We start from the raw sequence: 26,103 nt of genomic DNA on the forward strand, positions 1-26,103 counted from the left end.
GCCCCGCCCCGCCCCGGTAGGCCCGGCCCGGGAAGGGGGGGTCTCTCCAGAGGTGCATCCCCCCCCCCTCCCCACACACCTCCCCCCTCGCTGCCGCGGCCGTGGGGAAGCCGCGGCTGACCCGGGACCGTGGGGTCCGGGCTGAACCCCTGGCACGGGGTGTTCTGCTGCGCGGGTTGTACACACCGTACACCTGCACACACCTGCACACCTGCACACACTGTACACCTGAACACACTGTACACCTGCACACACCTGCACACCTGTACACTTGCACATCTGTACACTTGCACATCTGTACACACCTGCACACCTGAACACACTGTACAACCCGCACACCTGAAAACACTGCACGCACACCTGCACACAACTGCACACACTGTACACACTGCACACCTGGACACCCTGCACTCACTGTACACACTGGACACCTGGACACACTGCAGCCCCTGCACACGCAGCACACCTGAGCCTGCACACGCAGCACACACCCCGCACGCCGTGTGTGCACCGCACGCTGCCTGTGCACGGTACACCCCGAACACCCCCCGCACAGCCCGCCCGCACACAACCCGCTGCACACCCCGCACACACCCCCCGCCCCTGCCCCGCGCTCGGGGCACCGCGACCCTCCCCGGGGCTGCGGCGGGTCCCCCCCGGGCCCGGGTCCTCTCGTTCAGCACCGCGAACAGCTCCCGCCGGGCCGGGCCGGGCCGAACCGGGCCGGGACCCTCCGGTCCCTGGCCGAGCTCCGAGGGGGCGGCCGCAGCCCCCTCTGGGAGCATCGGGGGCTCCGGACCCCCGCGGGGTGCCGGCAGTCCCAGGTACCCCGGGACCCCCTCTCTCCCCAGCAGGGACAGGGAAACTCCCCGGGCTTCGAGGAACCGGCGCGGGGGAAGAGTCCCGGGGGGCGCACGGCTTCGCCTTCCTCCCCCTTCTCCTCCTCCTTCTCCTACTCCTCCTCCTCCCCGGGGGAGGGCTCCCCGCCAGCCGCCCTTCCCGCAGCCCCTCCCGGCCGGGCCTTCCCGCTTCTCCCGGCCATGAATTATTCAGCCCCGCGTGGGAAAGCCGGGCCGCGGGGACCCTCTGGGGCTGCGCGCCCCTGGATGTGCGGGGTCAGGGGAGGACTCATCCTCACCCCCTCCTCCTCCTTCTCCCCACCGGCCGCCCCCTCCAAAGCGGAGCCCCCAAACCTCTGCATTGCGGGGAGGGGGGGATGTGGGGGGGAGCCCGCACCCCTTTCTCTTTATCGCGGGGGTTTAAGGGGGGGGTCCCGTGGGTGGCGTGAGCCCGGGTTTGAGGTGGGCAGGGGGGTTTGAAGCGGGGCGTGGGCCGGGGTGGCGGTGGGTGAGGGTGGGTGGGGGTGAGGGCCCTGTTTTTTTATGAATGAGCTGCGATTACTATGCGGCGCGCGCGCGCCCGCGCTGCCTGTGCGGGCGCTGATTGGCCCGTCGGCGGCATTGACGTCACGGCGGGGTGAGCGGGGTTTTGGGGGGGGCGGCGGTGAGTCACCCCCCGAACCCCCCCCGAGCCCCCCCGGCCGGGCTCGGCCACTATAACTCGGCGGCGCCCATGGCAGCGGCCCCCCAGCCGGGCAGCCCAGCACAGCCCGGGCCCCGGCCCCGCAGCATCCCGGCAGGTGAGTGCCTGGCACCGCGGGGGGGGCACCGGGAGGGGGGGGAGCCCGCAGGGCGAAGGGGAGGGCGGCGAGGAGCGGCCGTGCCCCCCCACACCCCGTCCAGGGGCTGTGCTGCCTGCCCAGGGAGGGGTAGACCCCCCAAGGCAAGTGGGGATCCCCTGGTTGGGGGGTGCATGGGGGGGCTGGGGAGGTGTCTCTGCCCGCTGGGGTGCTGGTCTGGGGGGGAAGGGTTACCCCCTTCACCTGCTGCTTGAGATACCCTCGGTTTGGCCCTGAAGTATTTGCTGGGGAAGGGTTTCCAGTGCCAGTCCTGCTCCCCCAGGATTTACCCACCAAAATCATGCAGTGCCCAACCCCCAGGCAGGCAGGAGCAGGGGGGTCGTGTGTGTGTCCCTGCCCTTTATTCACCTGTTTATTTTAAAACCAAACCACCTCATCCCAAGAAATCCCCTTGGAGCAAACAGCGAGCCCCCCCTCAGACACACACAGCTCTGCCCCCCCCCTGCTGTAGACAACTTTTGGGGGGAAGCAGGACTTCCCCCAGCTGAGTGGCACAGGGAGGGCTCGTGAGGGCAGCAGGTGCTGAGGGGGTTGCTTTTGCTTTCAGCTGCAGCAGGTCACCCTCCGCCACCATGATGGAGAAAGGGCCCCCCAACTCCAGCGAAGGCCAGCAGGGCTGGTTTTCTGCCAGGAATGGCAGCGGCAGCTCCCTGGACCTGGAGTCTGTGGTGCGACCCCTGGCCTTGAACCCGTGGGACGTCGTGCTCTGCGTCTCCGGGACCATCATCTCCTGCGAGAACGCCATCGTGGTGGTGGTCATCTTCTACACGCCGGCCTTCCGCGCCCCCATGTTCCTCCTCATCGGCAGCTTGGCCACGGCCGACCTCCTGGCGGGTTTGGGGTTGATCCTGCACTTTGCCTTCGTCTACTTCGCGCCGTCGGAGGCGGTCAGCCTGCTCACGGTGGGGCTGCTGGTCACCTCCTTCACGGCCAGCGTCTGCAGCCTGCTGACCATCACCATCGACCGCTACCTGTCCCTCTACAACGCCCTGACCTACTACTCGGAGAGGACGGTCACCAGGACTTACATCATGCTGATCCTCACCTGGGGAGCCTCCATCTGCTACGGGCTCCTGCCCGTCATGGGCTGGAACTGCCTGAAGGAGCCGCCCGCCTGCAGCGTCGTCAGGCCGCTGACGAAGAACCACCTCATCATCCTCTCCGTGTCCTTCTTCGCGGTGTTCGCGGCGATGCTCCAGCTGTACGTGCAGATCTGCCGGATCGTGTGCCGGCACGCCCACCAGATCGCCGTGCAGAGACACTTCCTGGCCAGCTCCCACTACGTCACCACCAGGAAAGGCATCGCCACCCTGGCCGTCATCCTGGGCACCTTCGCGTCCTGCTGGCTGCCCTTCGCCGTCTACTGCCTGCTGGGGGACTACACCTACCCGGCCCTCTACACCTACGCCACCCTCCTCCCCGCCACCTACAACTCCATGCTCAACCCGGTCATCTACGCCTTCAGGAACCAGGAGATCCAGAAAGTGCTGTGGGCCGTGTGCTGCGGCTGCTTCTCCCCCACGCTGCCCTTCCGCTCCCGCTCCCCCAGCGACGTCTGATGTGTGTCCCCCCCGTCCACCTCCCTGCACCTTCCACTCACCGGCTGCAGTCGGGGGGATCCGCTTTTATTCCCCCTTCTCATTCCCAGAGGCAACGGTTGCAGGAGCTCTTGGAACCAGGCAGCTCTTCCCAGCCTCGTCCTTTTCGGGCACAACCCCTTCTTGGCCTCTATTTTTCCACTTTTTGAATGTACAGGAGAGAAAAGCGTATTTTTTATCCGTAATATAATCTATATTTATGTGTGAGAGAGAGACACAGAGAGAGGGGGGAGATCCTCATATTTTCTTTAAAACTATTTACGATCCTTTATTTTTTTAAGGGGGGGCAACACCAGGAACGTTCACCCCCATCTTGGTTTTTTTACAACCTCATTATTTACCTCAGATAGTTAAAATATATTTTGTACGTTTGGGGAAGGGGGGAAGAGACTCACTGCCAGAGGAGGAGGGATTCAAACCCTCCCCTCCCACCTTCTCCCAGCTGTCCATCCATTGCTTTATTTATTGTTTTTTTAATTATTATTTAATTTGATTTCTGTGCCTCCCTCCCGCCCAGCGCTGGGCCCTGCTGCCCTCTAGTGCTCGCTGCCTTCGGGAGGAGGGGGCTGCCGGAGGCTCCGCACCCCCAAACCCAGCAGTTTTGGGGTCCTCTGGGTGCTGCCACCCCCCTCCTGGCAGCCAGAGCTCCCCCCCCCTCCAAAGCCTTTCTTTGCACTGGGGCTGGATTTGCACATTTTGGAGGGGGGGGATAGATGTGAAGAGGCCTCTTGTGATGGGGCCCCTCTGGATGGGGATCTCTTGGGATGGGGGATCCCTCAGGATGGGGAACCCTCGGGATGGGGACCCCTCGGGCCGAGGTGAGGGTGGAGGGGGCTGCTTCTTGTTTACAACCGTGGGAGGGGAATAAATTAATTTGTGATACGAGGTGCGGCTGTTTGATGCTGGGGAGGGGGTGGGCTGGTGTTCCCCGAGGAGAGAGGGCAGGCTGAGGTCCCCGAGTCCCGTCAGGGCCGTCTCCCCGCTCCGTTTCCCTGCTCCCGGACAAGAGATGCCAAGCGACAGCGCTTCCCCCACCCATCACATCCTGTTAGCAGGAGCCGGCCCGGGGGGGCGGGCCCTGACCATCCTCATCCTCACAGCGCCCAGCGGGCAGAGGGGCTGCACCCGCTCTCCCGGTGACATCTGATGTGTGTCCCCCTCCAGGCACGGCGAGGACTCATTCCCGGGGGTGTGTGTGTGTGTGTCCACCCGAGGTGCCGCGAGCCGGGCCCTCCATCCATTGGGATGCTGTCACTGCCTCCATCACTGCGCTCCAGCCCCTCTCCTGGGGGTCTCTGCATGGGGGGCACCCCCACACTGAGGCTCCCGTGCTCCAAGAGCCACTGCTCACACAGGGTGTGGGACACCCGTCCTTGCTGCCCGTGCTCCTGCTCGTCTCAGGGAAGGAAGGGTTAACGATGGCACAGCTAATTAGGGCAGCTCAGCCCCTCTGGTGTCAGGACTCTGCACCCCCAGAGCCCCCCGTGTCCCTGCCCACCCCGGTCAGGGAGCAGCAGGTTTCTCACAGGCATTTGTGCATCCGCAGACGCGCCGGGATGTGGCAGAGCCCGGGGCTGAGGAGCAGCCGGGGCCGGCTGGTGCTGTGGGAGGAGTGTCGGCCCCCCCCCGAGGCTCCACTTCACCTTGGGCTCGGGGACCTGGTGGCAGCCCGGGGGGTTGGTGCTGTTTATTGCAAAGGAAATAAAGATTTCCTTCGGCTCGGTGCTGGAAAGGGGCTGTGGCAGCAAGTGATGAGGGGAAATGGGGTTGGAGAGAGGCTGAAGGACCCACAGATCGTCTCTCCTGCTCTCCCAGGGCTGGGCTCAGTGTTGTGGATGGGGAATTTGGGGCTCTGCTTGTCCCCAGGGAGGTTAAGACAGGGGCTGGAGATGCTCATTGTACCCCAGGGCCCTCCATCCCTCAGCCAGGGGATAATTCCCAAGCCCACCTCCCCCAGCAGTGAAAAATCCTGTAATTCACAGCCCTGCTGCGTTCAGGAGCAGTTCATACCTGGTGGTTCTTATGTCAACATCACATGGCAGCTGAAACAGCTTCTCTCTCTCCCTCGTGCCTCCCCTGCTGATGTCTTCAGAGGGAGCTTCTCCGTGGTGTGCAAGCCCATCCAGTCCCTCCCGCTCCCCGGGGTCCCTGTCACCTTCCCTGGGGACAGGGTGACACGCCAGGGTGTGCAGGGCACAAAGGCAGCACCATTCAGGTCTGCTGGGACCCCCCTCAGGCTCCCACCCCCCCACAGCCAGCAGTGGGGTGGGCACAGGGCTGCAGCTCCCCCTTCCCAGATCCTGGCAGGGCAGTGCTGGAGCTGGTGGGCTTCCAAGATGGATGGGAGTCTGATTTCTCCTGAGTCCTGGGAGTGACCCATAGTGACAAAAGCCACCACAACCCAGGCCAAGGGGTTCTCCCCATGGCCAGCAATTTGGGAGCTGTTGGTGCTGAAGCCCTTGAGTCCTTTTCCCCCCAGCCACTGGTGCCCCGAAAACGTCACCCTCACAGCCCTGTCCCCTGGTGCCACCAGCCACCAGGGTGGCCATCACCCAGCACGTGGCTGCTCCATGTGCCCCTTCCTGCGTGGGAAACACACCCTGTGCCTCCTACCTGTGTCCGATTCCCTGCTGCCAGGATGGATGAGGGAAGCTGAGGCTGAGCACGGGGCTGGAGGAGCTACCACCCCTCGAGCCTGCTGTTGCTGGTCCTTCTCCCAGCACTCCAGCCAGTCCAGAGGCATTCCCAGCTGCTCCAGGCCTTTGGGGGATGATGGAGCAGGCAGCAGCAGGCAGGGAAGTACAGCCTGCAGCAGCATGGCCCAGCCTGCTCCCTTTTTTGGTGGAGAAAGACGCAGAAAGTGGAGCTATAAAAAAGAGTCAAACCCATCCAAGAAGGCGCCTGAGTGCTGAGCAGCCACCCCCACGCTGGGGATGAGCAGGAGGGGCTCGGGGGGGACCAACAGCCCAACTTTGGGGTTAAAACATGAGCTGAGAGATGTGGGCACGGTGTCACCCCAACTGTGCTCACACATCTGGCAGGGCCAGCCCTCCCCAGGCTCCCAGCAGATGCCGTAAGCACAGCCAGCTCTTGCCTCCAAGCCCTGCCCATGCTGCAGTGCAGGCAGGGGACTGGGGTGGGATTTGTTTCCTGTCTCCAGTGTGGGCAGCCCTGGTCCTGTTGGCAGCAGCAGGGCTCAGATCTGGCTCCAAGGACCTGCCCTTGGCCACTTTGCAGGTGAGAGCGCTGGCAGCACCCACGGCAGAGCCAGGGCTGGTCCCAAAGCACCCACTACGGAGCCTCCACTCCAGCCCTGGTGCCAGTTTCACCAGACAGGAGGAGGGGAGGAGGTTGCTCCTACCCCAAAACCTCCCACCAGCATCCTGAACCCTGAGTGCCCTCCCTGGGGCAGAGCCAAGCGTTGCCCTTGCCCACACCTCATCCCAGGGATGGGTCTCTGTCCCAGTGCCTTACTGGGACACCCGTGACGGGATCACGATCCCCAACATCCTCCCTGCACCACCCTGGGTCCGCCGGGCCATGGGGAAGGGCTGGCAGCTCCAGTTATGGGCCTGGGTTACATTTAAATGAGAAACCTCAGCCCTGGCTTGGGGGATTTTGTTTCCTTGGAAGCAGGAGCAGGCAGGAAATGAAGAAAACACGGCCCCACTGTAAGCGTTTTACCAAATGCCGGAGGCAGCGGGAGGCATTTCCCGGCGCGGCTCAGCCTCGGAGCATCATCCCGGGCCACCACCGCAGCCGTGGCTCCGGGAGGCATGGGGTGGTGCTTCCCAGGGAGGAAAGTCTGTCTGAAAAGGTTGTGCTGTGTGGGAGACAGAGAAGTGCAGGGTGGAGAGGGGGTCAGTCAGTTTTATTCCCGCCGCAGCATCTGATGCAGAAGCGGCTTCGTGCCACGAGCCCTGGATGGGGCGCAGGGACCCGGGGCCAGCAGGACCCTCTGCTCCCCTTGGGAAGCTCCCAGAGGACCAGGCTCCCATGCTGGCTGAGGGCTGGGGCTTTGTCTGACTGGATGGGGAGGATAATTCCTCCCTGGCCACATCCCCAGCTCCGCGCCGGCTGCCTCGAGCCCTCGCCATGCCGGCGCTGGCCTTTGCGGAGCGGCTGAGCCCGGCGCAGAGCTGCTGCCCTGCCAGACTGCAGAAACTTGAGCTCCAAATAACATAATTCCTCTGGCACCCCGTGGTTATTTGTGAGCTGCTGTGAGCAGATGGAAGAGTTACAGATAAAGCCATCCGCAGCACGGGAGCCGATTGCCTTCCCCACACAACCGCGTAGGCAACGGCAAAGGCAGGGAGGAGGAGAGAAAAAAAACCACCAGGCAGCAAGAGGAGCGAGAGAGAAGGAGTCAGCCATTTCTGAGGGGCTGAGCTGCCATCTCAGCACACCTACGTGCGAGGAACGGGGACTCTCTGCTGGCAGCGGGCCCTTCCCATGATGCTGGAAGAGGGGAGTGCTCTCCCACCACCCATGGCTGCTTGGCCAGGGACAGCAGCGCGAGTCGGGGGTGACATTGGCACGGCGGAGCGCTGCCACACACTGGGAGAGCAGGCTGTTAACGCTGATCCGAGCTGGCAGCGCCTGCACTCGCTTCGGTCCCAGAGGGGGAATTAAGGGAGAGAAGCTGACGTCAGTGGTGGAAAGGACACGCAGCCCACTCGTCCAAGGCAGCCGGCAGCATCTTCTGGGTGTTGCTAACACCACCTTGAAGGAGAAAATTAAATAGGTCTTTGGAGACGGGGGCTCCTGTGAAGCCGCAGCCCGGCCAGCTGTGATCCGGTGCCGTGTGGAAGAGACAGACGGGCAAGGACAGAGATCAAAGGCCAGGGCCAAGGTTGGTGTGCCAAGGCACTGGAGCTGTGGAGAGGCTCCCCCAGCTGCGGCAGGAAACTGCAGCTCATGGGCAGGGCTGGGGCTCCGAGAGCACCGGCACACAATTCCCAACAATTCCCGTCTTCTCCCTGCACCAGGCACCAGCAGCTTCCCTGGAGAGTGGAAGAGTAGGGCCCTGTGGGTTACCCAGGAAGGCAGATCTGGGACTGAGTTCTCCCTGTGTTTTAGGGGGTTAAACCAGCACGACACTCACCAACACCCCCCAGACTCCAAAGATGACTTCCAAGGGCTGTCACCCCAAAAGCACAGGGCCACGTGCTACCGGGCACCCCAAAAAAGCAGAGGCACCACCTGGCCACAGCCACACCCATGCAGGGTGCCAGGAGCACCGGCTGCTCCTCCCGGCCTCGAGGCAGAGCCAAGAGCTGGGACACAGAGCTCCAGGGAGCGTGGAAGCCCCAGAGCTCCCTCCTTCCCCTGCCCTCCGCGCCCCAGCACGACTAAAGGCCTTGCTTGTTCAGGAGCTGGCAAGGCCAATTAATCTAATGAGGTTTTGCAGCCAGGGACTATTGTCAGCCAAGAAAGGCACAGCACTGCGGAGCGAGGCACCGGTGTCTCCGAAAGCCAAGGGAATTTGGCAGAGCAGAGCCCGCGGTAAAAGCAGGGACGAGGAGCAGCAGGGATGGAGCCTTTTGTTGCTCTTCAGTGACCGGGAAGAAAACGGAGCCACACGGAGCGAGGCCAGACGAGGCACCTGAGCTCGGGGCCAGGAGCCACCGCTGCCAGGCAGATTAACTGCACGAGGGACCTTGAGCTGCGAAATGGAGGCAAAAAGCCTCGGCAGCCCCCTCCCAGCCCAGCTGCAGCCACTCCACTCTGCAAGATGGAGCCCAGGCTCATTTCCTAGGGCAGGGAGCACTGGTGGGAGGCTCCTCCTGGATGGGGCTTCCTCGGATCTGTCACCCTCAGACTCCCAGCATGGATAACCCCCAGCCCAGCCCGGCACAGGGAAGAGGTGTTTGTGCTGGTGGTGTTTGCCAGACAGCTCGGGATGCACTGGGTGTCCTCGGACACAGCCAGCACTTCCATGGACACTGGGCTTCCCAAGGGACACCCAGCAGCCCTGTGTGACACACTAAGGACACAAGGGTAGGCACGAGTGGCTCGTGGCCCAGCACCTCTCAGTGCTCCCGGGAAGGAGACAAGTTGCCCAGAGAAGCTGAAGCTGCTCCATCCCCGGAGGTGTCCAAGGCCAGCTTGGAAAGGACTTGGAGCAAACTGAGAAAGTGGAAGGTGTCCCTGCCCATGGAATGGGATGAGCTTTAAGGTCCCTTCCAGCCCAAACCATTCCATGATTCCAAGTCACGCCCAAAGCCACTGCAGCCCCTGTGCTCACCCCCCACCCCAGTAACACACACAAGCACCGACTGGATAGAAAGGTTTTATCAAGTTTTAAAAAAGGATCAAAAAAATTATTACTTTTTTTTTTTTATACATGTACATTACAAAATATTTGCAGTTGGGATCTTCATCCGGGGGGTTACTGAGCTGATTATTAAAAACAACAAAACAAAGCAGCAGGAAAGCCTGGCTTATACAGCAACCGACAGGGAAAAGCACAGACAGACATTACATGGGAATACAGAAGGCAGGGAGTCTGCGCTGGGATGTGCTGGGATGTACAGGTATGGACCTGGAACGGGTTCCAATCCCCCACCACCCACTGCCTCCCTGCAGAGTCCGACCATCAGTGTTTATTTTGCAGGGGTAAAAAACAAACCAAACAAATCTACAGTATTTTGCTCACAAGGTTGGGTTTTTTCCATTTTTTTTTTTTTTTTTTTTTTTAAAATCTTTTTTTCTTCTTTCTAAGCAGAGTTTCACTGCTGAAACTCCTTTGGTCTGAAGTGAGGAAGCCCCTGCACCCTGAGAGTATCTGTCAAATGTCACCCTTCCAACCCCCCCAGCCTGGCCGGGTCCAAGGAGGGCACTTCCCCTCCCTCCTCTCCCACCTCATCTTCTGCTCAGCAATAAACCCCTAAGACACAAGTGGAATAATTACTCTTATAAATATATTTATATCATGTAGGAAAATAAGGCACTTCAGGAGGGGTTACAGCTCGTCTAATTCTATGACATTCTAATCAGGAAGAAAAATGGGTTAGTTTCTGAAATGAATTAAAAGGTATGTTAATACAGTAATAAAAACATAGGATCCACTTCCCACTTCAAGGCTTTGTTTAAAAAGGAAGAGAAGAAAGCACCCCCCCCTCCCCTCCCCGAAATCCAACAGCAATGAAACCTGACCCGGGGCAGCTGCATCTGCCCTGCCAGGCAGCTCCCCCCCAGAGCCCCTCCAGGGCAGTGACTTCCAAAAGAAACATGTTAAATAAGTTCCTGGACTGAAAAAAAAAAAAAAAAAAATCTCTATATATAACCCCCAATCTATCCTTTCCCCGAAACGCCACTCTGCACGATTCCTCAGCCATCTGGGAGCTCCGGGAGCCCCTTCCCTGGATCTGGTCTGGTGCTCTGGGTCTGATAAGGAGAGGAGAAGCAGTGAAGGTCACCGACTGCGGCGGAGGCTCCGGGCTGAGCCCGGGGAGCCGGGATGAGGCTTTCCCAGCGAGAGGGAAGGGGGGCGGCGGGGGAGAGGCTGCCGGGAGCAGCAGCCAAGCACTGCGGGCGAGGACACCGGGAGAATGTTTAACCAGGGAAGGGAAGGCGGTGGTGACCTGCCCCAACTTGCACACCCGGAGCAAAACGGCTCCCGGGATGGGCGAAATGGCTGCTCCGGCTTGAAATGGAAAGCAGGGGGGGGATCTTCGTGGGGAGGACGGGCTCTGGGCTCTGTGAGATGGGCTGAGGTTCGCCCCAGCCTCGCCTGGGAAGAGGGGAGGAAGGAGTAAGTGAGCGCGACATGACGACAGCGATGGCAGTGCCCTCGGCCCTGCAGTTACAGCACAGCTGCTCTGTCTTGCAAAGGTTGTTTTTGGCACCTCTCCTCCTCCCCTACTGCTTCAAAAAATATTGAGCTTACTTGGTGGCCCAGCGCTCTGTGATTTTGCAACGATACTCAGAGATGGTCCCTTTACAGCAGCTGTTTCTCAGGGATCCCCACACAGGCTCATCCCGCTTGGCAACCAGACATTTGAAAGAAAAGCAGGAAATCAAAGGAGATTTAAAAAAAAAAAAACGAACCAACCAACCTTCCCTACCTGTTCCTGCAACCCTGACCCTGCAGTTTTGATTCCCACCCTGGGATGGGATTTGGGAGCAGGGGGTGGTTGCAGCAGGCTTGCAGGGACAAGGCAGCGTCCTTCCCACTGCCAGGAGGGCTGGAGGAGCCGCCTCCACCCAGGGCTGAGCCCTGACGCCCACACAGCAACATCCTTGTGCAACAGGCAGAGTGTGGGGGGCACCCCAAGGCACGGCCCTGCCCGACAGACCATCCACAAGGGCACAGGGAATATGGCACTGCTCCGTATTTCAGGCGACAGGAGGACTCGCTCCCCTTCCCCAGCAGGGGCCAAGTCTAGTTAAGGCAATTTAAAATTAACCCAGGTTTGGCATTTGTGAGCTCCTCCTCCCCTGTGTGACACTGCTGTCAGCCCGGGTGAGCTCAGGGGTCTGTTTTTCCCAGGAACCCGGAGGAGGATGCTCCCAGGAAGAGCATCAGCAGAACAAGAGGCAGCGACCCTCTCACCCCCCCACTCAGCTTGCAGCAATCATCCCTTTGCATTTCCAAGCCTCTCCACTGCACCACGGCTCACTGGCACTCCAGGGGTTTGTTCCCTCTTCCAGAACCTGGAACTAGTGCTGCTCAGATGTTCCCAGCCCATCGGGATGCCTCGCTGCCTACACCCTCTGCATCCTGCCTGGCAGCTGAGCTGCAGACAAAACCTGACGGTGCAGCGATCCAGGGAACCTCGGGGGGTCTCACTGGATCCCAGCTCGATCCACACCCCAAATCCCACCCTCCAGGCCATTGTCTGCTCTGGCCAGGATTAAAATGCACAGGCACACACACAAGAAATCAGTAAGAACTCGATGGCACAAGCTGAAGCCATCAATCAAACCCCAAGCACGCTGGAAGCCTCGGGCAGGGCCTGGTGTTCCAGGTATCAGCAACATCATTAAAGGAGGAGAACCAGGGAAGAGAGAACAGGCACAGGCTGGTGAAATACTTTAGGAAAGGCAAAAAGGTGGGAGAGCTGGTCTTAGTGGGACACACACCCCACAACAGCTGGACCCATAACCTCCAAAAGGCTTTGGAACTGCTTTTTGCGTGACCCTGACCGAGTCATGTCCAAATTAAAATACACACCGAGGGTATTTGGGTTAGATTTCTAAGATATGCTCATATTCTATGTACGGTAACATAAAACAGCAATAAAACCGAGGTCAGCTAGTTCAAATTCCCCATTTTCCCCTGCCAGTACTGGATCTGTAGTGAGCAGCCTGGGAATTAATTCGCAGGGTTAGTGAGGAGAAGAAACGTTCTCTTAAAATTAACTAATGAATTATAGTAGCAAAATTAGGGTAGGTTAGGTCTGATGTAACTGATGGGCAACTCAGTCCACACACATGATGTTTTTAGGCACACAAACTCCCCTCCCTAAGTGGAAGGGAGAAGAAGCAAAGGTAATACCAGCATTGAAGTCCCTGTGTTAAAAGTATGGTCATCCCACTAAAAAAAAGCACCTCGCAAACCGCTCTGGCCAGGCCAAAGACCACCACAGTGCCTGGTGTTCAGAGAACCCCTCCCCACCCCATCTCCCTGCTCTAGGCACTGGATTTGGAATTTTTAAACACAATCTCAGCATGAATTGGAGAAATCAGCCCAGCGGGGTCTGGCCCCCGGCTCGGAGCCGACCACAGATGTGTCTCAGTGGGGCAGTGGCTCTGCTTTCCCAAAAGTGGGAAGCTGAGCAACCATCCTGCCCTGGTTTTACATCCCTCTGTGCAAGTCTCCTCTTGGCAAAGCAGTCCAGGAGATCTGAGGAAGGTAAAGGCAGCTTTTAAAATAAAACAAGTCCCTCCTTACATTGCACCCAAGGCACTCCACGGTCCCGGAGTCAGGAAGCTCACCCCACGCAGGGTGGTCTGGAATTAATACTCAGGGGTCAGAGGGGAAGGAATTGTGCACTAGTGCCAAAAACCTGATTATTTGACAGTGGGATGCAGCAGAGAACTGACATTTAAAGCCCATTTTCTTGCAGCACTACCAGTATTCACTGGAAAGGAAGAGCCATCAGATCAACTGTCTGCTGTTGCACTGAGAAAACCAGCTGAAAATGTCCTTCATCCAAAAGGCCACGCGGCCGCAACAGGATCATCCATCTTTACTTTAAAAATCCCTCAGGATGGAGGGTTTATATGTGCTCTGCCTGGTGGCATCGAGAATCTGGAGGTTTAGCTCTCTTTTAAATAAGCAACCGTTACACCCCCTCCAGCTAAATCCCAACGCCGCATCCTCAGTGTCCATGAGGAGACCTTTTGGAAAGGCAGAGCACAAAGTCCTGCCAAAGCCGGAGGGGGAAGGGAGAGGGGAGATATGCTGCTGGTTGTCTGAAAACCCTTGGCACATCTTTGGTTACGGGATGAAAAAGGGTGTGGTGGAAGGTTTGGCCACCTGATTCTGTAAGAAGTGAACCCAGGAGGGAGGGGGAGAAGGGGATGGGACCGTGCCTAATCCGACCACTCGTCCTCGTCGAACTCGGAGGAGTCGTCCTCGGAGTCGCTGTATTCCACAGCGATGCGGCGCGACAGGATCGTTGCCACGTCGTTCCCTACAACGTCCCGCTTCTCCTGCTCCCTCTGCTCCTCCACCTTGCGCAGCTGGAAGCCTGTAGGGAAGAAGGGAACGGAGGGGGATCATGCAAAGGCCTTGGTCGCACTGGAATCTCCCACGCAGCCTTGTCAGAGTCCCCCGAGCAAGGCGGGCCGGGGGTATTGGGATAACACTGATGGTGAATGACAGCCAGGACAGGCTGGGTGGGGAGGTGGAATGGGAAGCAAATCCTTTCTGTGCTGCACCACTGCTGCAAATCCACAACAAACGTGGACCACCCCAATTCCAGCACTGCCATGCCAAAGGTGCAGGGCAAGGCAATAAAACCCAGCGAGGTGCTCATGAGGGTGGGCAGACAAGGAGGGACCCCAAGGGACAGGTCTCGAGCAGCAAGGCAGTCACACAGCTTCCATGAGACAGCTCCCAAATGTTTCCATTGGGGTTTTCCAGAGCCAAAGGAGAATGCTGGTATGGAAACAGAACCTCACCTTGCCGAATAGCCGAAAGCAGATCACTCCTGGCATCGCTAACCGCGGGCAAGGATGACTTGGGCTTGGAGGCGGAGGTGTCGGAGGGTGGAGGAGGGGGTGGGGGGCCATCCAGGCCCCCAGAAACCAGTGGAGGTGGGCCGGGAGGTGGTGGGGGCGGAGGGGGGGGCGGCGCACTCCCAGTGCCCGGCTGAGGCAGCGGAGGGGGGAGCACACTGGAATAGTCGACTGCTGGAGGGGGCGGGGGGGGTGGAGGGGCAGCAAACTCGGGATGAGGGGGGAAAGAAGGGGGTGAGGGCGGTGGGGGGGTTCCCGGGGAGGGGAAGCCCATGGCAGGTGGTGGAGGGGGGGGGTTTCCCATCAGTGGTGGTGGTGGAGGAGGAGCCGGAGGGGGAGCAAAGCCCGGCCTGGCTGCCGAGGGGGATCCGATCGGAGGAGCTGGTGGTGGGTGGCTCGGGCTGACCAGGCTGGACCGTTTGGTCCCTCCAGAACCAGAACCTCTTTGGTTGTCTACAGGATAGCTGTGGCAATGGAAGGAGAGAGAGAGAAACAAGGAATTAGCTGCGAGGCCAGATCAGACTGTACAGTCTCAATGTTAATGCAAATCATGTGTGTTCGCTGCAGTCCAGACCAAAAAAAAAATCCAAGTTCCAGCTTTAACTGGTGTTTCCATGAGACCTCAACTCCTTGGTTTTAGTTCCCTCGCAGTGTTTCTTTTGGCCTTCACCTCCAGAACAAAGGAAAGCTGCTAGGGACGGGCAGGAATGCTATCCCTCCATCCCATCTCCCAGGCTGACAAGAACACCCGCCACCTCACCTCTCCGAGCTCAGAGCAGCCTCCTGGCTCCAGAGCTCCTGCAGCAAAACACCCCTCCTCACCGAGGTCAGGCTCGTGACACGCCAGGCAGGGATGTCTGCCGTGATAAATCGCATGAGGAGGGGCGGGGGAGCCAGGAAAGCATATGCTCTGAACACCTGCTAGGAGCAGATCTCCTCACCGGATTCCACGGCTCGGAGCTGGAGCGGAGCAGCCAGGGCTCATAGCTTGCCGTGGGGAGCGAAGGGGAAGGCATGGAAACCCAGTGCTGCTGATGCATGAGTGACTGAATCTCCCATGATGGAGGCTGTGTTCATACCAGAAAATTCTACATGTAAGGCAAGCCCCGAACTGACACCTCCTCCCATGGCGAGACAGAGAAATAAGGTACATTTGGCACAAAAACGTCGCAATTTCTAACAGTGCTGATCCAAAACAGACTCCTGGAGATCAAACCAAGCACCCAGGGTTCATTATAAAAACAACCACCAAAACAAAACCAGAGAGGGGAGATCTGTGTGGCTGGGCAGAGATCTAAGCAACCGCATAAGGCAGCGTGAGCTTCATCTGAGAGCTCGTGTCTGCTCTGCCCGAGAGGCACAGGCTGCAGAGAGCAGTGCTGGGTATCTCTGACACATCAGAAGAGCCTTTGCTGCAGCACTGCTGCCTTTGGATAAGATGGAGACAAGCCAAGCAGCCCTGTCTATCAGACAGACTTGCTCTTGTTACTCTTGACTCGGTTTTACTGTCTTTAAAACAAAAAGTCTACTCTTGTTTCACCCTTTCTGTCTTGAGCCACTGCTGGACCGTAACTCTCATCTCTAGAGGTGCCTGGGAGTCACCATTTCATTCAATCCAAAGTAAATGCCCTGAACTTGCACCCAAGTCCCTGGGAAGGAGGCAGCTGCTGTGCTCAAGTCCTTGAAATTCAACTACATCTACACCTCCAGTGCTCACGTAGTGCATTTCCCAAAGATCAGGGGGCAAATGGTAAAAAAAAAAGAAGTGAAAGAAGCTGTTCTTTGCAAAGCTCAGTCATGGAATATCCTGAGCTGGAAGGGACCCACAAGGATCATTGAGTCCAACTTCCAACTCCTGGCCCTGCACAGGACACCCCGACAATGCCACCATGTGCCTGAGAGCGTTGTCCAAATGGAACATGAGTCCACTCTCTGGAACAACTGCATTGGAAAACCCAGGCAATGGAGCCAAACCATTCACTGGGACCCTGCTGTGGAATAAATCTGCTCTTAGTTCTCCCCTTCTGCCTGGGAATGATGACAGTGGCTGGGATTCATGGAGAGCTGTGCTGCCTGTGCCTCTGCCCCTGCCTGCAGTTGTGCTTCCCCTCCAGACAGGAGCATTGTGGTTCCCAAATACAACACCCGTCAGGAAGTTCTGCTGAACTATCTCAGCCCGTCTCATGTCATCCTTTTACACCACCTACTACTCCTTGGTGACAGAAGGGATCCCGTAGGCTTACCTAAATTCCACCGGGGGTGGAGGCAGGCTGTCATCTGGGAATGAGGGAGGTGGTGGCACAATGGAGTCAGTCTGCGGCGGTGGCGGGTAGCAGTTCCCATCCATGCTCTCGTTGGAGCCGATGCTGCCGTTCTGATACACCATGTTGGAGGGGTACCTGGGCCACAGCAGGATGAGCAGGTTATTTAATGAGCTCGAGGCAATGTCTAAAGCTTGTTTATCCTCAGAGAGATGCCCGGAGAAGCTGTGGATGCCCCATTCCTGGAGGTGTCCAAGGCCAGGTTGGACAGGGCTTGGAGCAACCTGGGCTAGTGGAAGGTGTCCCTGCCCATGGCAGGGGGTGGAACTTAATCCTTAATGTCCTTTCCAACCCAAACCATTCCAGGATTCTACAACATTAAAAAAAAAACCCTCTACTTCTCAAAAATTCCTACATAAAGAACCACATACACCTGTATTAGTTTGCTCTGCATAATTCTTTGGCTAAAATTTGGCGAGATTTTGCCTGTTTGTTTATTGCTGCCACACACCAGAACAGCACTGGTATACATTTTAATAAACAAGGAAATGCCTAAATAAACAGATTTTCCTCAACATTTCATTTTGTGAAAACACTTAGAAGTGTTTTGACCAACTTGGACTTAAAGAACTTGCAGTTACACTGAGTATCATCAGTGGCAAAAGCAGAGGAGGTACTCAGAGATGCCAAAAAATAAGCTTGAGAATAGAATATCAAAAAGGACCCCAGAAACAGTGATGTCTTTAAAACAACTATCCAAAGCTGGAGTACTACTGAAGGAAGAGACTCTCAGTGAGCTCTGTGAGGTGGTAGAACCACCCCATCTTTGGGGGATCTGGACCCTGAGTGAATTCAAACACACGAACACACACAAAAAAAAAAGAGAGGAGCAAGAAAATGGTGCTGTTGTGCTGCTCAATTCCCCTGCTAGAAACCAAACCTGCTCTCCTATTAAACTAAAGGCAAGTTTTATTTTTAGCTGGAGAGTGTGATTTAAAGAGAGACTTTTTTTTTTTCTTATATGAAAGGAAGCTGCAAGGGAGAAGAGCATTGTGGGGAATTCGGTCTGCTTCCAGCCTCGCTGGTGTCAAAAGTTAAATGAATTCCCAAGCCAGAAGTGCTAAAGAGAGATCTGTAGCTTGAAATACTTGGATGGGGATGGCCCCCGCTCCAAGTTCGGGGTGTGAAGAGCCATTTGTGCAATGTAACAAAGCAATCCCGCAATGCCACCGAGATCCCACCCTCGGCCGGGTGCGAGGGGAGGGCATCGCCGCGGGGCAGAGCCAAAGCTCCCGACACCTCCGTGCCCACAGGCAGCCGGGAGCAGCCTCGCTGCTCCTGCCACCTCGTTCCAACCGTGTCGCTCCCTGATTTATTTGGCAAATTTTAAATCAGCAGACGGATTTGCTTTGGAGAATGTGATTAGTGGCAGTATCGATCCGCGCCGCGGATCCGGAGGAGCTGCAGAGCAGGGTGAACTGCATCCCAATCAACCAGCCCCAGACTTGCTTACCCAGCAGGACCGTGTTTGTCCTTTGACTCGACAAATTCTTGTCCCATTTTCAGCTTCTCCCACTCTTCTTTCCGGGTCTTGATTTTCCGCGGATTCACATTTCCTCGGTTCGGATTCTCCTTTTTCTCTTTCTAAGGGTGGAGGAATCGAACACGAGCTTTATTTTGCTTTAAATTCACTGGGCATGGGGAGGGACAGGACAAGACCTGTGGCCTCTAAAAGCAGACACATTCTCAAAGAGGATTTTCAGTTTCCTTTCCCGACTGCTGCATGCTCCAGAGATCTCCCATACAGAAAATTTGGAGCACAGATAACACGAAAAATGCCAGACAACACCAGATTTCCCAGTGCAGCCAGACATGATTCCATCATTACCCCCTGGCACAACCACCTTGAGGGCAGTGAAAGCTCAGTTTCCCACATCAATTCAGACTTTGGCCTCCGTGTCAAGAATTCCAAATCTCACCATCGTCCTGATGGTGTTTAGTGTTTTGGGGTGCAATAATGGACACCTGCCCACAAAGAATTGGGCTTTATCCTCACTCTTCGTTCTAACACACCTTAAATCTCTCCTTTCTTATTTCAGTTGAAAAAATCATGATCTGTTTTGATATTTAATACTCCAGTTGCTCAGAAGCTAAATAAAGTATGTTAAAACTACATCTTTCATGGTATGATATAATTTAACATTAAGGCCCAAAGATGATGGCATTTGGAAAAACCAATTAAGGGTATCTTTATTTTCTTTGTATAATTAACAAGGATGAGGGTAAACCAGGTAAAAACTTCACTGAATTGATCCCTGAAGAGTTTAAAAGTGCAAACCTGAATTTTGGATGGCAACTGTGGAGTCCAAGATTTATTAACACTTCCCACCTCCCATTCCTCCCTGCCAATGACTCCCAGTTCCTCACCCTATGTTTCCTCTTCTCCTTCATGATATCCTTGGTGTCCTGAAGCATTTTCTCTTTCCAGAGGTCGAAGAAATACGAAGGATCCGTGTAGAATTTAAGTGCCTCTTTGCCATCATCCCTGGAATGGGGAGGGGAAAACAACACATAGAAAGGGATCAAGTCACACATTGGAAGCCCGAAGAAAACACCAGGCACAACCTCAGACGACAGTTTAAAAGTTCAGTGAGATGGTCAAACGGGCTGGTCTTGCCTCTGTCCCCCATTTCAGACTGGAACAGACCCCCAGCCTTCCTCATCCCGGCCTCCCCCACTTCCCACCCCTTCTGCCCTCACACAGACCCTCCATTCCTGAGCACCCGAAGAGCTCAACTGCTCTAAACAATCACCAAGAGAGCAGCAGGTCTCTCACTTCAACTCCCTCTTGTTTGTGTTGTGGTTTTGGTGTGAAAAAACCCTCCTTCTCCAGCTCAGGAACCCTAAATCAGACCAGGAACGTCCTTGAGGCTCCCGAGCGAGCGCACACACACACACTCACACACTCCCTCTCCTCCCACTTTGCAGTGCAGCCGCGTCTGGCAGGAGACAGCTGCCTCCAGCTATCTGTAATTACTTTTTACCTGTTCAAAAGATATTTATGGATGTGGGATAAGTCTCTGGATTCTGACCCCCTTTCCTTCTACTACCCACAAGATGAAATCGGAGCGGGGCTGCTCAGAGCTGGTTGCACAGCCAGCGTAGGACCCACCAGACGTCTCAGACCCGGCGCTGGAGGCCACGGGAAGTGTCTCCAGGAGGCTGCTGTGCCCACCTGGGTGAGAGCCACTTCCAAGGGAACGCTCTGCACTGCGGCTCTTTGGAAAGGAGCCATGGGGCCACGGAGGAGCACGAGAAAAATGCCTCCTCTGCAGCACACCCAGCGTGGTTCTGCAGTGCCAGCCAAGCCTTGCCCCAGGGCAGTCACAAAAGCGACAGCAGGGAACCAAAGAGATCATTTTCTGGCTGCATCCATTTGTACGACCCCAAAAGCGAAGTTTTATGTAATCCAGAGGATGGAGATTTCCTGGTGGATCTCAGTTCAGTAACTCAATAGACAATTGGAAATGACCACCTCAACACAGCACGGGATGGGAAAGGACCTCCCCAGCAGGTTGGGAGGAAGAGGATCTCCTCTGCAAGGGAACAGGAAGGTATTGCAGCCATACCTGTAAGGTGAGAGGATGTTGAGAGGTGGAGGAGTATTGCAGGCCCTGTAGGTTTCGAGGACAGGCACAGGGAGAGAATCCCTGTCAAAGAGCTTCTGGTCCTGAGTGGTGGAGCTTTTGAAGGCCTTCCTGGTGTTAATGCCTTGCAGGGAGACTGTAAGGAAAAGGAGAGAGCAAGTGAAGAGCAGCTTGACCCAGGCCAAAGATACTGAAGACCAAGCAGCAAACATCTGATTTCACTTGGAGTTCTTGGCATGCTTCGCACTTCTTAAGGTCAGGTTCCTTTTCCCACAGGTCCCCTGGGAAACCCATCAAATCTCAGAGTGTGCCGTGCCAAGATCCGCTGCTGTATCGACACAGCTCTCTCGAGAGGTTTGGAACCTCTGTGACCAAGCTCAGGCCGCTCAGCCACCGCTATCCAGCTGCTGGAAAGCGAGTTCCCACATGGAGACTCACCAACGAGCAAACCTACACCTGGCCAAAAAGGCTGTGTCCACCTGAGGGGAGGAAACAGCCCCCTTTTGTGAGGGAAGGAAACAGTCCCTCTCAGCTCCAGAGAAGACATTTCAGCCCCCATGGCAGTGTCACACTGGTTTTATGGCACTGGGCCCACCCTGCTGACTCAACAAGAACCCCTGTGCTCCACTCCATTACCTTCTTCCTCTTTGGGGTCCAGCTGAGTGACTTTGACTTGCAAGCGGTCAACCCTCTCGACCAGAACGCTCACCCGAGAGGCAAAGGTGTTGGCTTGAGTAAACAACTCTCCAAATATGTCTTCTGCAGATTTACCTGGAATATTAAAGTGTCCACATCACCCCTGTGAGCCACACCAGACCATACTCAGTCTCCCAGCTCGTTTTCTTGAAGAAAGAAGAAAGGAAGAAAGAACCAACCGTGCTTCTTTTCAAGTTTGTCAGGGTTGAGTTTAACATCCAGGAAGAAAATGCTTTGTTCCACCAAAACCTGACATTTCCAAGGGATCTTCAAGCAATAAGGAAACAATTGAGACATACTTTAAAGTCTATTAAAGTAAAGAACTAAAGAGGGCTGACAACACTACACTGGTCTGAGTCTGGATGGGTCTGAGGGTCCTTTAAGATTCTCTGCTGTTCTGTTTATTAGACAAGGAAATACAGTTAGATTTTTATTGCTCTGGAGAATCTCAAAGGCTCCCAGTCTCCAGCAGACCTGCCTCCAGGGGAACTGGCACATATTTACAAGCTCAAAGCACTCTGGAAGCAGAGAGCAGACCCAGTCCTTGATCCCAAAGCTGGAGCTGTAACCGCAGCCAAAAGCACTGACCCTGTTGTTCCTTCAGGTGGCAGTGTCTGAAAAATTGATGCGTTCACGTTGATTCTAAATCAAAACCAAAGGGGAACTTCTCAATCAGGGACCATTCTCTCTGGAACAGCTTGGATTGCCCAGTGGGCTGCTATGACAAACACCACCCATTGTTTGGGCTGGGGGTTTGGATCAGGAACTCGCTGCACCACTTACAGGCGTCACAAAAAGATGTCTCTGTTTAAAAGGGAGGTTAAAAACCTACAGACGTGACAAGGGATGGCCACAGGTAGACAGAGGCGGGAGAGCTGGAAGAAAACCAAGCACTTCCAAAGATTCCTGTCTTTTTGTTCTGCTCCCAGGCACGACCCAAGCCAGGGAGCCCCAGCCACGCCGAGGACAGGCTTGGCACCGACAGCAGACATGGGCCCGTGGCGTTCCCACTGATGGGAAACATTTCCAGCCACGGCTGCTGAGTACAAGGCTGCTCCCAATAAGCAGCCTGGTTTTGAAGTGCATCATCATATGGTCAACAGTTTGCTCTGGAATCTGTTACTCCCAAGGATCCTCGCCGACATTCAGGAGAGGATAACCAGTTGGAAGTCTAACTTTGGAAAATGTGGTTGTCTGCAGAGTCTCATCAGAGAGATGAGCGTCCCTTGCACAAGGCAAGGCGAGGGCATCCCCCAAAGCCCGGTTGCACAAACACTCCCAGCTATCTAACCCAACATATCAGCTCTGTTCCTGCTCCCAGAGCTCCTTGTTCCTGCTCCCAGGAGATCTCTTTACACTGCCAAGCACGGGGAACCGGCCAGGTTAAAATTCAACCTCCTCCACCCCTTTTGGTGGCAATGCCAAGCTCCAAGTGTTTGTAGAAAGCAAATGCTGGAGGTTAACTTCAACTGACCTCTTCCTTCCACCCTCCCAGAGAGTACAGACTCCACAGATGAGCCATTAACAAGCCCAAGCAGCTTTCCCCAAACTCATGAGAAGGATTTTATTTCTGGAGGCCCAAGGGCCAGGTAGTTCTTGCCCTCTCCGTGTTCAACATCAGCACAGACCAGCTCTCCTATTTGACCAAAGAGAGTAAAAATTTATCTGTGGGAAAATCTGAAACCTTCCAGCAACAGCTCAAAAAAAGAAAAGTTGTAATTCGGTTTCTACTTTCATGAGAAGTGAAAATACTTTCTGAATTTCACAAGGAACTGCAAAAAAGCACTCGGGGGTGGAGGAAAAATGAAGTCCTTGGTTTGCAAAGTATTTTTCAAGTGTAAAATAATATATAACAGCATTTTATATACTGGTCTTGACCCCAGAGGGAGAAGAAGGGATGGTCTGTGTTCCCTTGCCTGTGTAAGTGCACCTGGAGTTATCACACGCCGGCTGTGCTTCACACACACTTTCAGACGGGGCAAGACAGAGATTAATTTTTTAGTTTAGTTACTTTGACTGCAAAAGCGCAGCTTACAATCAGAATTATCTTTGTCATGCACTGGCAGGAAGACAGACGGCATGATTTAATAGGTCCTTCCATCTTTAGCTTGTGGATTCTATAAAATCACACAAAAACGCGCAGTCGACTTATACAAAGTGCTCCCAGCTGCGATAGTAACGAAGGGTAAACTCACTGGAATATGAAAGTTTGACAAGATTTATGTTTGCATCTTTGTAAAGAGACTGTGGTGCACCAGGCATGGCTGATTATTCACTTGACAGGGCTGTCACAGCCTACTGAACCCGCTCTGCGTTCCTGTAACAGTCAAGGTACAAGGAAAGAGCGGGTTTGTTTTTTGGAAGAGAGAGGAAAGGGTGGGGGGCAGGAGTTTGGGCATTTGGGTGCAAGTGCAGGCTAAATATTGCTTTATTTAAGCTACTGCTGACCCTGGGGAAGCGGGTGGTGCTCAGCATTTCCTCCCCACCTGCCTCGCTCTCCCCTCACACCGAGTGTCAGCAGGAGCCACCTCTCCACAGTTTCTCCTCCAGGTACCAGCTCCCACCTCCTCCCCACATCCCAGCTCCCAGGGAACCTTCCCCAGGGAGAAACCAGGCTGCAATTTGGCTCCCAGCGCTTCAGAAGCAGAGAAGCTTGGAATATCTGAGCTGTGCAAAGGTCTAAACCTGCAGGATCTGGGCAGGGCTCTGTCACACTAACCCAGGGAGTGTCTCTGGACTGGGATAAGCTTTCCCTGCAGCTGGGATTTGCACAGCTTTACTGCCTCCTTCCTCACCATTTCACATGCACGAGATGGATTTTACTCACACTCCACAACCATCTTGGCTACCAGACCTAACAAATGAACACCAAGGGCCAGTTGAACACGAGCACAGAGCCTGGTCTCGCCTGTGCAGTGACATTTCTCCAACCCAACAGAATGTGACACAGACTGGCAGCAAACACGGGCCCAGATTTCAGTGACAGCCATGGTTTGCACTGCTGGAAAGAGGCTGCACCCAAACTTTCCCTGCCACATGGCGGAAAACAAGGGGCCTGCTTTGCAGAGCAAGCAGAAGGGCTTGCAAACACCACGGAGAAGCTAAACAATAGATTAATTTGATTATCAAAGTCTCGCTTCAAGGACAAAGGTGGTTAATCAGAACCCAGAGCATTTCAACAGAGTACAGAGTCATCCCGGAGAGACCACAATTAACTCTTCATTTTTCCTAGGGCATGTAGGCCCGTGTTTTCCCTCCAGCTTTTCCAAGGCTATGGGTCAGCCCACTGGAGAGCTGAGCCAGGCATTGCTCCAGCTCCTGCTGCCATTTCAGAGCAGCCTCAAGCCCCCGACGCTCCAGAGGCACCGCTTGGCTCAGACGGGTCTTTGGGTCTCACGACACAACAAACAGCAGCAGGGGCAAACAGGAGCTTCTGCGTGGGGGCTTTAATTATCTTTCATTATAAATAAGACTACCGACATGGTGCAGATTCAACAGAGTCAAGCTCCATTTAGTAGCTCGTGCAATTACAGGCACGTTCTCTGACACAAGATCCCGGCTGCTCCGAGAGCCTCCCATTTTACAAGCCTGAGTTGTGCTCCATCCTTCCATCTGCAGTTTCACTGCAGCCTCTCTCTCTCTCACACAACACACACATCCACACACACACCCCCCCTCCCCATTTTCTCCTAGATAGGAAGGCAGTGGGACCGGGGATATGAAATTAGCATCGGATTTCTTTAGGAAAACATTTTAGCATTACCCAGGGAAGGCAGATGGGGGAGAAATAGGAACACGAGAGTAGAAAGGGAGCTAAATAAAGAGCAGTAGCGACTCCTGAGGGCAACGCGCAGGCTCGCCATGGTACTCACTCAGGCTGCCCAGCTGTCGAATGACATTTGCCAGGGTGATGTTGGTCACGCATTCCAGCTCGCTCCGAACGCTAGGCAACGTCTGACGGCACAGGTGCCTTGGCTCAATGTTCCTCGTTACTAACGGCATGGTGGACCTGCTTCAGGCACTGTTCTGAAAGATGAAAAACAACCCAAAAAAGAAACAGGAAAGGATTACTCAACCGCAAATTCCAGGCACACCAGAGCCATGGTGTTCGTTTTTCCTGCTCTCGAATGGCTTTATTTATAAGCCTTCGCTGCCCCCCCACCCCGGCTCCCCACCCTGAGAAAACTGGTTCATCAGAAATAAAGATCCTGCTGTTCTCTCACTGGCAGTGACAGCAGAGCCCCACCAGCTCAGGTACAGAGGCAGAGATGGAGAACTCCACATCTTCGCCCACACGCAGCCCTTGTTCCTTCCCTTCCTACCCATCCGTGGTCTCCTTCCTCCCGCGCTCACGCGCAGCCTCCTGCGTGACTCTTACGAGCTCTTCTTCACAAACATTTCAAACTTGCAATCAATAGTTGCTTAAACCGAGGAGAGGAAGATGGGAGATGTTATTATCGGGAAAAAAAAAAAAAAGGGAAAAGGAAAAAAAAAAAAAAAAAGGAACAGAACAGCTTTTCCCAGCACACCAAAGCACACGCGGTGCCTCTCTCCTGGAGCAGCAGACAGGGCCCTCCTGGAACAACAGGAAGCGCTTGCAGCTGACCAGGAAACTTTCTGGTGACTGTTCCTTATCCTGCAGGCTGCACCCCTCTTCCCTTGGGAAATCCCCCGGGGATGAGGTTTACACTGGACCATTGTTTTCGTGCTAGAGCAGTTTAAGGCTGAGGGAGCTCTACTCAGGATGCAGGACTGGAGCGTGCTCAGAGAGAAGTCAAGATTGATTGTACAACAGGCAGGACAAACTTCCAGTTCTTTAAAAAAAAAAAAAAAAAAGAAATAAAAAACCTGAAGAAAACGGAGTGTCCGGAAGTTACACTTTGGACAGAAAATGCTTTTATGTGCAGGTCAGTGCCTTGAACTCACAAAAATCTCCTTTGCTAACAGGCCCAAACCCTGAAGCAACAAACAGCTCCCTCCTGGATCGTCCAGCTCCAAGAGGGAGGAGGAAT

At 55.3% G+C, this 26,103-nt stretch overlaps 2 protein-coding genes across 4 annotated transcripts in view; one reads left to right on the forward strand and one right to left on the reverse strand.

Moving 5' to 3' along the window:
* The first annotated feature begins 1,543 nt into the window (after nt 1–1,543).
* Nucleotides 1,544–4,077, forward strand: GPR3 (G protein-coupled receptor 3). Its single transcript, XM_017831072.1, has 2 exons — nt 1,544–1,639; nt 2,247–4,077. Exon 2 carries the CDS (start codon nt 2,272–2,274, stop codon nt 3,256–3,258), a length of 987 nt encoding a protein of 328 aa, XP_017686561.1. The 5' UTR covers nt 1,544–1,639; nt 2,247–2,271; the 3' UTR covers nt 3,259–4,077.
* Nucleotides 4,078–9,964: 5,887 nt separating this feature from the next.
* The window catches only part of WASF2 (WAS protein family member 2), a 32,257-nt gene continuing 16,118 nt past the window's right edge, over nt 9,965–26,103 (reverse strand). The window contains exons 1-9 of one of the 3 annotated variants that reach the window (XM_017831113.1): nt 25,414–25,510; nt 24,964–25,117; nt 21,032–21,166; nt 20,378–20,531; nt 19,176–19,293; nt 18,262–18,392; nt 16,731–16,886; nt 14,431–14,951; nt 9,965–13,997 (exon numbers count right to left, since the gene is read on the reverse strand). In XM_017831113.1, coding sequence (XP_017686602.1) covers nt 13,840–13,997; nt 14,431–14,951; nt 16,731–16,886; nt 18,262–18,392; nt 19,176–19,293; nt 20,378–20,531; nt 21,032–21,166; nt 24,964–25,093 — 1,503 coding nt within the window. In that variant the 5' untranslated portion in view covers nt 25,094–25,117; nt 25,414–25,510 and the 3' untranslated portion in view covers nt 9,965–13,839. Of the gene's footprint in view, nt 13,998–14,430; nt 14,952–16,730; nt 16,887–18,261; nt 18,393–19,175; nt 19,294–20,377; nt 20,532–21,031; nt 21,167–24,963; nt 25,118–25,413; nt 25,511–26,103 lie in introns of those variants that run through there. The other 2 variants (XM_017831112.1, XM_017831114.1) reach the window with 2 other exon arrangements.

The sequence above is a fragment of the Lepidothrix coronata genome, unplaced genomic scaffold (assembly GCF_001604755.1).
Source record: "Lepidothrix coronata isolate B3197 unplaced genomic scaffold, Lepidothrix_coronata-1.0 Scaffold187, whole genome shotgun sequence".
Taxonomy (NCBI): Eukaryota; Metazoa; Chordata; class Aves; order Passeriformes; family Pipridae; genus Lepidothrix; species Lepidothrix coronata.